At 41.5% G+C, this 14,057-nt stretch overlaps 1 protein-coding gene across 2 annotated transcripts in view; it reads left to right on the top strand.

Annotated features, from left to right (window-relative positions):
• GRIN3A (glutamate ionotropic receptor NMDA type subunit 3A) overlaps positions 1 to 14,057 on the top strand; it is a 66,373-nt gene that overhangs the window by 11,050 nt on the left and 41,266 nt on the right. For both annotated transcript variants that reach the window (XM_053932466.1, XM_053932467.1), the window contains one exon: positions 12,846 to 13,450. In XM_053932466.1, the coding sequence (XP_053788441.1) occupies positions 12,846 to 13,450 (605 nt within the window). The remainder of the gene's footprint in view (positions 1 to 12,845; positions 13,451 to 14,057) is intronic.

Below are 14,057 nucleotides of genomic sequence, written 5' to 3'. Positions count from 1 at the left end.
TTGAGTGCCTGCATGCTGTTTCTGATGCAATTGACATGATTAAAAACAAAAGTATTCAGTCCTCATTTAAGTGTGGTATTGTTTTGCTTTGAATGAGGAACTAGTCCAATAGGATTTGTGGTTTGTTGCTGTGATACTAAAAATATATTCATAAGCAAAGTTTGGACTTCTGTCAACTCTGATCTTTCATTTTACTTATTACTGAATTTGACTTACTTTCACCAGAGAGTTCCCACTTTGCCTAAAATCCTGTAGAAAGCAATTCACTAACTATGGTTGAGAATAATTCAGAATTCATCTTTTTGTGGATCCATATATGCCAGCACTGTGAGAGCAAATGCATGTCTTCCAAGAGTCATACAAAATTATTACAATTTTAGTGGAGAATAATAAGCAGCAAAATGGCTTATTATTGTCAGTAAGATCAGGAGAAATGAGTCTGCAGTCTGACCACTGAACAGGGGACTCAAATGGGAAATTAAGTCCTCTTCAATACAGGTAAATCCACAGGAAAATACACTGGGCTGGTCTACCAGTCCAGGCATGAAGAAGTCCAGATGTATTTCTGTGCTTTGTCAGAAGTCTCCTCTGGAAGACTAGAAGTTGCCAGGGGATGTCAGAATTACCCATGACTTGTTGCCTGTCTAGAAACAATGACTGCCCAATGTCACAATGATGTGGCTGCTACTGAAAATGTTGTATGGTGCGGTGGCATCCTTTCACAGAAGATCCTGGTTTCTTGAGTCTTTCTTTGTTGCTTTTATTCTCACTGCTGGCTGACTGCTCCACTCCAGTTTGCCAGGTACCTCACAGAGCACTTCTGGGGTATCAATGCTTTATTGCAACAAAATTGAATTAATCTTACAGTTTTTCACCTTCTTTAATTCCATCCCAGGTCACTGAAGTGTGTGGAACTGTAATTCTGCACATTGCTGTAATAACTGTAATACATTCCCAATCCCTGGAAGTGTTCAAGGACAGGCTGGACAGGGCTTGTAGCAAGTTGATCTAGTGGGAGATGTCCCTGCCCTTGGCAGGGGGCTAAGGTCCCTTTTGACCCCAACCATTTTAGGATTAGACTGACCAAGACTTGCACTCAAGTGCTAACATCATGTAAACAACAAAAACTGAAATGTGGAAAGAAATAAAATCCCGATATTTTTGTGTCTTCAGGGAACATACTTTCTTTTTGTGGCAGTTTTTGCTGGAGATTCTCTCTCCTTGAAGCAGTACCATTTCCTGCAGAGAGAGCAACAGCAGTTTGCAAGCTCTTGCCAAACTCTTAGGAGCGGTGATCTGTCATCCCTTCCTCTCAGGTTGTCTGGGGGAATTAGATACTCCTCTGCAACACTCCCCCCTGTTCGGAGCGTTAAAAAGAATCGCAGTGCCAGAAATAGGCGCCGCGAATTCCTTGTCCCCAAGCTTTGGTTCACCAGACTCTGCAGAGTCATCGTGGATTATTTGCATGGGGCTGGAGAGACACAAACATCTTGCAGAGATTAGTGAGACGTGACGCTCCCGTATTTTGTCAAAGGCACTTATCCGTGTTAAACTCCCGGGGTGCGCCTCATTTTTGCCAGTTCTTACCCTCTCCTTCAGGAGGATACAATCACCCACTCAAGGAGCAGAAATAGTGCATGACTAACTATGTCATGGAACAAATGATTATCACTAAGTAGTTTGTGCAAGCTGTTTGCAAACAATCCACGTGCCGACAATTACACTGGAGCAATTTTGTGAATACCTAACTCAGTGTGTTTTGCATAACTCAAGACTGGCTCCCAGATCATTAAATTCATAACTTCTGTCTCATTTGCTAAATTCATGAATGTCATTATTTCTTCTAGCCTGTAGAACTTGTAGTGTTAGACTTGACTGTGTTAATTAGTCTTGGTAACACTGGACTGGCAAAGCTGTCAGAGGGATGGTGGCTCTGATGACTGAAGAGCTGTTTAAGAGGAGTAACAGCTGCTGTGGTTTTAGAGTTTCTAAGTCACTTAAAAGTTAACTTACAAGTTTTTAACTGCAGAGGAGAGCAGGCTACACAGGCAGGTCCATTATTAATCTGATCCTCTCAGATTCTCAGCGACACAAATAAAGACGCTGTTTGCCCCAGCTGCACCCAGAAGACCCACAGACCCAACCACTGGCTGCCCAAGTGCATCAAAACACTCTTAGAGTTAATTTCTGACAGCTGAGAGCCCCTTTGTCAGCTGGAAAAGTTCATTAGCTGTTCAGGGTCAAAAAGCTGACCTGTAGAGAGCATAGCATCCGTAGGCATCATCCCATGGATCAGGACGGGGAGAGCTGAGCCATGAGGAAGAAAGATCTTGTACATCTGTAGGAATCTCAATCAAAGACAAGAGTTTATTGATTGATTTGGTTACAAATGTTTGGGAGCTTTTGACTTGCAGAAATGTGCAGCCCAAGCAGATGCTAAAGCTCTTAGTAAGTTAACTGAATGCCCAATGTGCTTGGGTAATTGGTGCTCTGCAATGAGTGTAGTTTGTTTTCAGCTGTCCCAGAGTTTTTCAAACCCTACATAATTCTAAGGAGGAGGTACATTAATTTTTAAGGGTGATTATAAGATATTATTCCATAATAGGATATAGAGGCAGTGGAAATTTTAAGGAATTGCAACATAGAAGATTTAATCAGTATCACTATCATTTTGTAGGCCTTTTTCATAATTTCCATGCTGCAAAGCATTCTTCCATCACTAACATCCAGGCTATTAGATTGTTGTTGTTACTTTCATTATTTTCTCATAAACAAGGCCAACCCCTGTTAACCTGACACAACAGTTTTTTTCCCTTTCCCCTCAAGCAAAGTAAGGTAACAGTACACATAAGATTTTTAAATAAATAGGTAGGATGAAGAACTTTGTTTATAGAGAAGTTAAATTGGTATTTAATTGTGTCTCAACAATTTGTCCACTTTCTGACAATCTTTTTCCTACGAGTGTATTGAACTTCCCTACCATGAAAGGTCTTGCCTGATAAAAACACTATGCTGAGTTATTTATGGATGGACACATTGCTTAAAGCCTCAGTTACCACTGCTCCACTGAATCTAAACATGATTCAAAGGAGGGATTAATATGTATGATTCATATTTCGTTGTTATTTACAAATCTTGTGCAGTCACTTCATTCTTGGTCCAAATGACTACAATAGGTGAAGAGTGAAACCGAACTGGTAGCAGTAGTCATGCAAGCATTTGTGTGTAGTGGGGAGGTGAAGGTGTTGTGTATTTTCTGTCAGGCATTTAGATCAGCCCGGAAGATTGAGTCACAAGTAGGAGCTGTAAATGTTCACTTGATGATCTTGCACATTATAAATCCAAGAGTGAGACAGGGATGGCTGATGATTTTTAACACGTTCTCCCAAACCTTCCCATAATACTGGCTGTAAACCACTTTCTGCCCTCTGAGGTACCTACTGCAAACAAGATCTTGTTCCATGGCTGTATCCAGGACTCTTTTGGAATACTGTGGACCATGAGTAACTTGCTTATGCCCTTTAAACTAATGAGGAAATCACAGTACCAAAATACCTATAGACATGGGGCCCTGATCGAGGGATTTTCAGTGGGATGTTGGAAGGACACACCAGTGCACCAGAGCAGTGTAATGGTGCAAATATGCAAATTATTTAACAACACATAAAACAAATGATTGTTACTTCCCGTAGTTTTTATATATTGAGGTAGTTGTGTCTAGCACAGCAAAGAAGTGGAGATTCGGGCCTTAGATTCTGCTTCTGGCAAAGGCTGGATGTATTACTTAATTTGGGTGGGGTTTTTTGTTGTTTTTTGTTTGTTTGTTTGTTTGTTTGGTTTTTTTTCCTTTTTTCCCTCTGATGCGTGTCTGTGTAAAAGGCTGTGAAGTATTTATCTTGCTGTAAGCCTTAGGATGGGTGAGAAGCCTGGTGGTGACGTGTCCGCCCAGGGCACTGTGGAGGGGGTTATCCCCACTTTACAGTGGGGTTTGCTCACTGAGATGAGGCAGGGATCTCAAACTGGGCTGCTCAGCTTCTATATTCAACAGCTAGACAGTGCCTGTTCTTCGCCCTCCTCCTCCTCCTCCTCCTCCTCCTCCTCCTCCTCCTCTCCTGTGTGCCTGGTAACTGGCTCTGTGCAGTCACACACTTTAGTGGGTCGTTGCTATAACGCTTTATTGGAAACCTCAAATGCTTCTGCCTTTTGGGGGCGGGGGGTGGGCGCTTCTTGATTACAGGATCTTGCCTGATTTTGTGGTTTGCATGCTCAGAAAAAGCAATTTCAAAACACGGCCACAAAACTTCTACACGCTGGCTTGTCTTTCGGGTTTTTGTTAGTTTGTTAGTGACAGTGTTTTAAGTCAGTATTGGGAATTAAAAGTAGGGAGAAGCGGTTAAAGCATTTGCAGCCGGTAGAAGCCACTAGGCATTGGTGCATTTTCAAAAGTTCAGATTCCTGTCTTGTGTTGAAAGGTGCTAAGTCTGCAGTTGAGGACCTTACAAACATCACTGCTCCCAGTTTGTTTGGGTTTGCCTCCTGCTGAGGAAGGGACTATCGCTGCCTGATTAGTGAAAGGTACCCAGCGAGCTGAGGATGCCCGTGCAGGATGAGACCCTCTGACCCTGGCCATCATTCAGGTCAGCAGCAAGAGGCATTTCAAGTCCACTCAGGACAGCGCATTCCAGTGGCCCATCCCCTTTGTCAGCTGCCTGCATCCTGTCACATGGAGACGGTATTTGTTTTTAAAAGAGATGTTTGGGGGTTTTTTTCCCCACTCATCCTGTGCCCTGAGAGCCAATTTTAAGTCTTTTTTTCTAATTTCCCATCTTTCTAATTAAATCCTTGATGTATTAAATAAGAAACCTCAAGTGAAGTTGTTTAAATTCTGATCCTGATTTTGAGCCAAGCCACGTACACCCAAGAATTCACCTTAGAACCAAGTTTTTAATGCCTAGCCTCAGAAAGATGAACTACGAACTTAATCTACCCTGGCCTCATTTAATAGAGTTAAGAGAGCAGGCTTTGCAAGCTTAATTCTCAGCTTTCTTTCATACAAAAAAAAAAATCAATAAAGAACAAAATGCCCTTGTAGCTAAAATTAATCCTGTGAAACATGCCTGGAGCAAGGCCCAGCAGAAGAGGATGAGATGATGAGCTGGTGCTGGCTTTCTGAGGAATGGGACATGGGTCAGCATTAATTTCCCCTGCTGTATATTGCCATCATTCCAGGGGTGCCCCGTGGATCACTACATGGGCATTTCTTTGACAGGCAGAATAAGGAGGAAGCTTCTTCTCAGGGACACACCTGCTGAGGGTATGGGGAATGCAAATGCTCAGGAAGGGCTGAAAACATTTTCAAGGCACGCTGTAATTGCACTGGTGAGTAAAAATTGTGCTCTATCAGATTTTATTCCTTGCTGCAGGTGTTAATGGTAAATATAATCTAATTGGATTAAATGCTGTGTGCATACACCAGGTACATCTCAGAAAGGGCAATAGCTGCTTTTGTAAAATGGTACCAGACTCCTTTTACCAACACAGCATGAATCAGTCTTCTCCATACCCTCTCTTTTATTCTACATTTCCTTCCAGAATTAATTTCTTCTTGTTCAGACACTGTTTTGCTTATGCCAAAATAGTTAAGTCATACAGAAAGAGTACTCACAGCCTGTCGTGCCTCTGAAAAAGCAGCATTTTCCAGCATTATGCTGCAGGATGTCCATCTTACTGATGGGAAGGTGGAAGCTGCTGAAACAAGGCAAAGGTGGGAATGCTGTTTCAAGAGTCCTTCATGCTGAGGAGCCTAGCAGGGGTGACGTGCCAAGGAGCCCAGTGTGGAGCAGTGCTTGGCAATGTGCTTCATAATTACAGCCCTGGTTGCCAAATTCCCTGCCAGCTCTTGTACTGTGTTAGCAGGGGTCCTCAAGAGCAGGGCATGGGAGCAAATATTGCACTCAGCTAATGTGAGCTTTAGAAACCCTTTCTTTGTGCAAAGCCAAGAATTCATTGTTAGCCTAATCGAGGTCTCAGCACTGTTAGCAAAGTGGTATTTTTGGTCCCAATGATGCAGAGCAATTATGCAAGTGCCACAGCTCATTGTCAGTAACAACACAGTTCAAAATCTTGTAGTCAGAGTCGCTGTGTCTCTGGGATCATCCTCTGGGTTCCCAGATCTTTAGAGAGACAGAGTATGTGTGCCTGTGTGTTTTTGGGGGCGGGGGTTGTGACTGCCAAGTAATCTGTATTCCAGGATTTCTCAAGGCAGAAGCTTTATGTTGGTTTTGGGAGTCTCTCCCACTTTTGGTCTCTTCTATGTATTCGCTAATGCTGCCTGCATGCCTACTGTATTTACTTGCCCATTCCTCATTTGTTTGCAGTTCTACCTTATGTCCACATTTGTGGTATGTTTTACACACTGGGTAGTTGTCCTTTGTTCTGTGTAAATCCTGTTCTACTCAGTTCTTAAGATTGCAATCTCCTAGTGACCAGTAGCTGACCACTGGTGAGTGGTGATTTTTAGCCCTGGCACCTCCTGGTGCCATTCTGTTCTGGCAGTGGTGTTTTTTCTGTTATCTTGTGATATCACTTCTGAGGATCTGCAATAAAACCTTGTTTTTGTTGTTTGTTTTTTTTAATCAGCTTCCAAACTCTTATTTCTCAATAATCTCGATAATCCAACTCACATTTTATTCCTGCAGCCTGGTCACACCTATATCTTTGATCTGGGGTTTTAGGTAATCACTCCAAAAGGCTAATGAGATTTCTTCCATTAGCAGACACACACACAGAGCACCCTTGTATCTGCTTAGTTTTCTTCAAGTTAAACCAGCAACACTGGGTGTGTTACCAAAATATCTTTACAGTAACAGCAACAGTCTTCCTCTATCACACCTCAGATGTGAGGAGCAAGGAGGCAAATTTCAGAAAACCCAAAGTACTTGTAGTATCTGCTTCAACGTGCAGCTGCTGTTTTGGCTCTGCTGCTGTCAAAAGTTGAATTGCTTGAACCAAAAACTGGAGGGAAAAGCATCTCCCCTGTGCATTGCCTGAATAACACATGAGGGAAAACTAAACATTGCCTGCTTCAGAACTCTTTTGAAATGGATCTCTTTGGACTGATAGTCAGGATGTGCAAAGTACCAGTGCTTATGAGGTGCTCATACATCCCTAAACAGTCTCCTGAAGGCCTTTGATTCAGTAGAATCTGTTTTTCTTAATGGTAGGATTAAATTCTGCTAAACACCGTTTTACAGCTATCCAGGCCCATCGGAAGAAACCCCAAAAGAAGCTCTTAGTGGAACAGCCACTGTGGTTTGTATTCTTTACAGATGTGGGAGGACTTGTAGTGGGGCAGCTCCTTCTGCTAAGTCCTCACCCACTTTAGTAGTCCATTCTGACCTCCACACACAGCAGCTCCTGGCAGCTTTTGCTCAAATGTTTGCAAGGGCTTTTTGGACACTGATGGCAATTCTGTGACACCTGGGAGTGAGCGCCAGAGATATAGACCCACCACTTCCTCCCATCTGAATTGTACAGCCACCTTAAAAAAAAGTCATGGAGAATTAGCACATCTCCCCCTGGTCTGCTTGCACAAGTGACCACATGCCCTTTTTTAAACTATAAAGGCAAATTTTAGAGAAGGGAAAACTGTTCTCTCTCTTGGATCTGTATGAAATGTTCTTCATCAAACTTTGACTGTTGGAATTTTTTTCTTCTTGCTGAAGCAAAGAACACCTTGAAGTTTCTGAAGTAATATTACTGAGGATAATTTATAAGTGGCTATTCAGATAAATAATGGACCCTACTTTCCAAGAGCAGCTGAAAGTTCATATTTTACATTGCCTCTTTGACCTTGAAGAGAGCTGTACATATTCAGATTCATTTGGAGTATTTTTGTGTAGCATTAGAGAAAGCAACCTCAAGTCTTGTCTGTCTGGTCTAATAAAAGAAATAATTTTCAAGACAAACTAAGTCAAAATTTAAATTAAGCTAGCTCCTGTGGTATAGGGATTTTTAAAATCAACAGTGCATTTTTAGCATTTGCATGTAAGCATTGCCTGGATGGATGCCAGGCTTCTTTTGCTGCAGGAATCAGGATAGCTCTGGCTAGTCTAAGAAAGCTTTTCTTTCTGAGCTTTTAAACCCTCTGCAAAAAAATAGTCTTTAGTGTTGGGACTAGCCCAATTTGAAATTGTGGTCTTGGTCAAACAAGGGTGTATAAGGAGACAGATGGACAAGAGAAGGAAAAAAGGAATTTCTGACATCATCTCACTGGTTTTGGTACAAAGCAGGTCTGGGATTTTCTTCCCCAGAGAACCAGAACTCTACACAGCAGAAGCAGCAACGTGCTGAGGGCAGAGCAGGTTTTTTGCTGCAATTGGAGCTCACCTCCCCTCTGGAGCAACCGGTGGGCTGGGCAGGGACTGGGATGTGGTGCAGCGGGGGCACCTCGGCAGCTGGTCAGGAAGAGGGGGCAGGACTTCCCACAGTCTGTCAGCTTCCAGCACAACCTCCTTCTTGAAGTATTGCCATTTCAGCAGAGGCAGTACACATTAAAAAAATAAAATAGCATTTCCTAGCACCTTTTCTCATAGCATGAAATGAGGAGGTGCCCATAGATTTTAAGGAACTGGGCTTTAGGCCTAAATTTTCTAATTTCAACCATGGAAAGAAACAGTCCTCGTAGTTTTTGAATCTGTGGCATCAGCTTGGTCACAGCTGCTGTTGAGCTCTGTTTTAGAGCTGTGAGTCCCCACAGTGGCACTGCAAGCCAGGAGGTGTTTTTTCCTTCAGTGGACCTTCTCTGATGTGATATCATAGCCTGTTTTCTCTTTTGTGTTTCTTATAAAAAATGTATATACTTACATATGTACGTAAGCACTGCCTTTGCCCCCAAGAGTCAGAGGGAAATAATATTTTCTATGTGTTGTTTACTTATAGACCATTAGCAAAACAATGTTCACATCTATCCTTTTAACTCTGCTAATGAAGCTATTACAATGTCAAATAAAATGTCACCATGACCATGCCTAATTAGCATTACAAATTCAGTTGAAGAGATAAATGACCAGATCCTTCAGGGTGCAAGTCAGCCCAGCTCCAGGCGCTTGTGCTCGCAAGATTTACAAGGATGGATCTGCAAACTGATGAAATGGAGGCCTGGAAAATCCTGTATTGATGAAATGCAAACTGTGTTTCAGCTGTTAAATGAACCTGCTCTCTCAGGTGTCTCAGGCAATAGGAAAAACCTGTAAAAACTGCTCTGGTTGGGATACAAAAATCAGTAGTTACTGTCTCTGCTGATGGGCGGGATAAGACACACATCAGACTGTGCACAGCTTAATGTTCCATGAATGGCTTGGTCCAGAGCGCACTGAAAGTCAGTGGAAAGACTGTCAGCGTCTGATCCAAAGGCAGTTAGTCAGAAATTAGGGATTCAAGGCCTGTCCTTTACTGAGTAAACAGTGAAGTCAGGTGGTCATGGCTGGTTTATAAAACAGGGGCGAGTGATATCCAATAAAAAATTAAGCACTTGTGGACATAGAAGATGTTTCTGCTAATGGCACTGTGTAAACTCATCACTAAAAACAGATAGCAATTAGCACTATTCAAATAAGGTTAAATTGTCTGTTTCTGTAGTTTGAAGAAAAACTGATGCAGATCACTAGTCTTCAATGGCAGCTTAAAGTCAAACTTAAAGACATTTAAACTGAAATTTCATGTGAGCTTTAATTGTCATTTTAACTGAAATAGTAAAACTCTGCTAATTTCAAAGGGAGGTAAAGAAGGAGTTTGCCTGAGAATAAGGGTGGAGCAGATTTCAATACACAGATGAAATCTCACAAATCTCTGTTCCGTTATTGCCATAAAGTTGTACACATCTAAATTATCATTTCAGTTGTCAGAAACCTTCTCTATGAAATTACACTGTCTCAGCAATTAGTACTGAATGGTTTAATAAATAATTTGTAGAAGTTCTTCATTAAAAAACTGTAATTGTTGACTTTGAAGAGAGACAAATCAACAAGAGATATAAAAGATGTAAAAGTATTAAGAACACTGTAATATCAAAGGCTCTCTACTGAAATGTGGCCTCTGTGTTTTTCTTCAACTGCGACCTACATACAAATGGCAAATAAACCTTTCAAAATATAATTAGGAAGGCGTTAAATCCAAACATATCCAAAGAAGCATTCCTTTCCCTCAGTCCCAGTACAAAGGAAACATTGATTACTCTTCCTTCCCAACACCTGCAGGGGTGTTCTCATAGTGTGCAGAGACAATTAGCTGAAACCTAAGCAAAAGTAATGCCTGGTGACTAAATTTTATGTACACTATTTTATCAGAAAAATTCTGAAGACAGGTTTGCAGTCCAATACTCCTAGTAGAGAAAAGAGACTCTGCGGCTTTTCCAGGGATGAATTTTTATCTTTCAAGCATCTTAGCAGGGAATTTAGCAGCTAATAAATCACAGTGATGATAAGTGCTTGTGTCAGTGCATCTGTGGGCTCCTGAAGATGATGGCTGAAGCACAGATGGTCTCACTCTGAGGAGCGCTTCTACCCACAGGCTCAGTCCAAGACAGGTTATCCCAAATAACACCCCTGTTCAGGAAGGAGTGTCTGAGCATGGGAATGGGCTGTTGGACCATGCTGACCCATCCAGGCATGCTGCACCTAGGACAGGGACCACAGTGCAGAAGCTCCTGAGGACTAAGCTGTGGAGATGGTCCTGTAGGAAGGTCCAGCCCTGGACCTGAGAACTCCTAGTCAGGTGGAAACTGCCTTCAGCTGCTCAACCTTTTTGCTGAGTAAAATTGCATATATTTTTCTGGTCCTGAGGCAGAGTTCCACCTTCTCTGTGTGTGCTTAAGGGGCCTAGGGTAATACCTGATAATCTCATAACCTCAGAAAAAAAACTTGTTGTGATTTAGTTTGCAGAGACTAGTTTATTCAAACCAGCTTCCCAAACCCACTATGCACAGTGCTTTATTTCCCTCCTGAACTTATCATGTGTTTTAATTAGTAGGCAATGTTTTCCAGCTCAGAACTCAGAAATTCTGCACAGGTTAGCTCCTTGAGCACTGAGTAACTTGTCCTTTATGAAAGAGTCATCCCTCTTGTGTCTTGCTGGCAGTACATGATGTGTATTGATTGTGGCAGTGATCTGTTTAATTAGCTTGTTCTTGCATCTTGGTAAAAAAAAAAAAAAAGGACCACAGGTACCAAACCCAAGAGATAACAAAAAGAACTGAGAACATCTTCAATTACAGCCTTCTTTTTATCAAGCTTTGAATTTAAACTATCTGGAAAACAGATGATGAGTTCATGTAGCTGCAAATTAACACAATGAGGGCTTGCTGCTTATAATCAGTACATAGCTCTTCAGGGTTTGGGGTTTTTTTATTTTTTGGTCATTTCACCCCTTACATCTGTGTTAGAGAGCCAGGGTTTTATTTAATAAAACTACTGTAAATTGACTCATTATCATATTATTCTGAATTCAGAATGACATTTCTAAGATCCATACAAACTGGAGCCTGTTATTAAAACCAAAGTGACATTTTTTATTGACTTTGAAAAGCTTTGGTCCCTCACATAATACACATTAACTACTGAGGATTTAAGAGAAGTATGAACAGACCTGAAGTGTTTAGTAACATAATGGATAAAAAGATGAAATCCAGGTACCTGTGTAGAGTAATACATAATTTGAGTGGACACGAATACAGACAAATGCTGACATAAAGTCACAACAAAGCTCTCACAGACCAAAAGATGCACTGGGACAGACATTTTTTGGACAGTCTCATGGCTGGAATTGAATGCCAGTGTAAAGTGATACAACTTCTTCAGGAAAGCTACAGGGAAGACTGTCAATCTCAACTGAAAGCAAAAGTTGGAGTAATATATTATATGCTAGCTGAAAGCCTGGTTGAAGCCTTTTTGTAGGGCAGAGAATTATTTCGTAGCAAATGCCAGAAATCTCTTGTATTTAACTTTTTCCCTTTCTTATTAAAACTGTAACTAAAAATTTATTTTTAAGACCGGGGAAAAGAGAGAAATGAGAGTGAGGGAAAAGAAGGATCAAATAGTAAGAACTACTCACCTTAAGAGTACAGAGGAGTTAGCCTGAAATCATTGCTCCTTTTCTGGAAAAGATAAAGCCAAGGGTAATGGTGTTGGGAAACATAATGGGTTACGTTCTGTAATAGCATCAATGACATGGAAATGCTTATTTATCAAATATTTTCCAGCTCAGAAATCACAGTCTGCGTATCTTAGCCTCTTGTGCATTGAGTAACTTGTCCTGTTCTATTGGCAGTACATGATTTGCTTTGATGGTAGACTGTGATCCATTTTATTAGGTTACTCATATGTCTGTAAAAACTCCCCCAAATACACACACACACAAAAAGAGCTATAATGAAAAGAACGGAGGAGTTTTCTTTATTTTTTCTTACTGTTTAACAATGAACTTTTCAGCATCCATTTGTAAATGGGTCTGTAAATGGGCTGAACTTGAGCAGTAAGGAAATAACTTCTCATATCCCTGTTAGGGGACAGTCTTTGCTTGAGAATGCTTCAAAATCCAAAAGCACGAGTAGATAGAAAGAAAAACATATTCTCAGAAACGGAGTCATTAATGGCTGTTGCAGTTGAGTCAAACTAGCAGAGAAAGCCCATGAATCACAGTCCATTTAAGCTGTGTGGGTGTAAATTTTCCTGTTGCTCACACAGTTCTGATGATTGGCAGGTGATTACTTTGAACTAAAGGAGTGTATAAAAATTAATCAGACTCATTATCTTGTTTCTGATCATTGTCTTCCATTTTTTTAACCACAGAACCCCCTTCACCTGCAGATGAGCTTAGAAAACACACTGAGTTCTGATGCTGACGTCACTTTCTCGATTCTCGCGATGAACAACTGGTACAATTTCAGCCTGATGCTGTGCCAGGAGGAGTGGAACATCACAGATTTTCTCTTCCTCACACAACAGAGCTCCAAGTTCCACCTGGGGTCCATTATAAACATCACAGCAAACTTCACTTCAACCAGTGACCTTCTGAACTACTTGCAGTTTTACCTGGAGAGCATCAAAGACACAACATCGACCATGGTGATGTTTGGGTGCGACATGGAGAAAACGCGGAGGATTTTTGAGATAACCATGCAGTTTGGTGTGATGCCTCCAGAGCTGCACTGGATTATTGGGGATTCACAGAATGTGGAAGAGCTGAGGACAGAAGGTTTGCCCCTCGGTCTTATCGCTCACGGCAAGACAACTCAGTCGGTCTTCGAGCATTACGTGCAGGATGCCATGGAGCTGGTAGCCAGGGCTGTGGCATCAGCCACCATGATCCAGCCTGAACTGGCTCTCATTCCAAGTACAATGAACTGCATGGACACAGATGAAAGGAATATCACTTCAGGCCAGTATTTGTCAAAGTAAGTTTTACCTTTTTTCCCCACCCCCCCAGGTAATATTTGCTGTAATGCAGGAAAAATAATTTTCTTCTCCCTCCCACCGTTCTCTGTGGGTTAGCTATCATGCTGCTAACCCTCCCTCACAAACATGTTTGTTTCAGTGTTTCCTCCTGCTTCTTTACTTCTGGGAAGATAATGAAATTTTGACTTTGCCGCACTGGGAGAGAAGCTAGAACTTCTGGTGGAAGATCATGGTGGAAGAAGAAGACACTGTTCCACAGAAGTAGAGATCACATAGTAAACATAAGCTAGGTTACAGACTGTGCTCTGAAACTTTATTTATATTTACTCATGTAAAGTGGGTTACCATCAAATTCTCTGAGATTTTGAGTGTACAAAACAGAATATTTGCACTGTCTAAGCCCTTGGACAATATAAAGATGTGTAGTAGCCCTTGATAGTATGCTTCCATGGAAAAGAGAGGAAAAAGATGCACCTTCATCTCCTCAGAGGGTTTCTTCTGGTGAGAGCACTCAAAAGTACAATGTTTCTGCTGCATGTTGCTATATAGAAGCTATTCCTAAACCGACTTCTGTGTTCCTGTTTAGAAAGATTATCGTTTTTAACA

This window comes from Vidua chalybeata, chromosome Z (genome assembly GCF_026979565.1).
Source record: "Vidua chalybeata isolate OUT-0048 chromosome Z, bVidCha1 merged haplotype, whole genome shotgun sequence".
Classification (NCBI taxonomy): Eukaryota; Metazoa; Chordata; class Aves; order Passeriformes; family Viduidae; genus Vidua; species Vidua chalybeata.
This window is presented reverse-complemented; position numbering and strand designations above follow the sequence as displayed.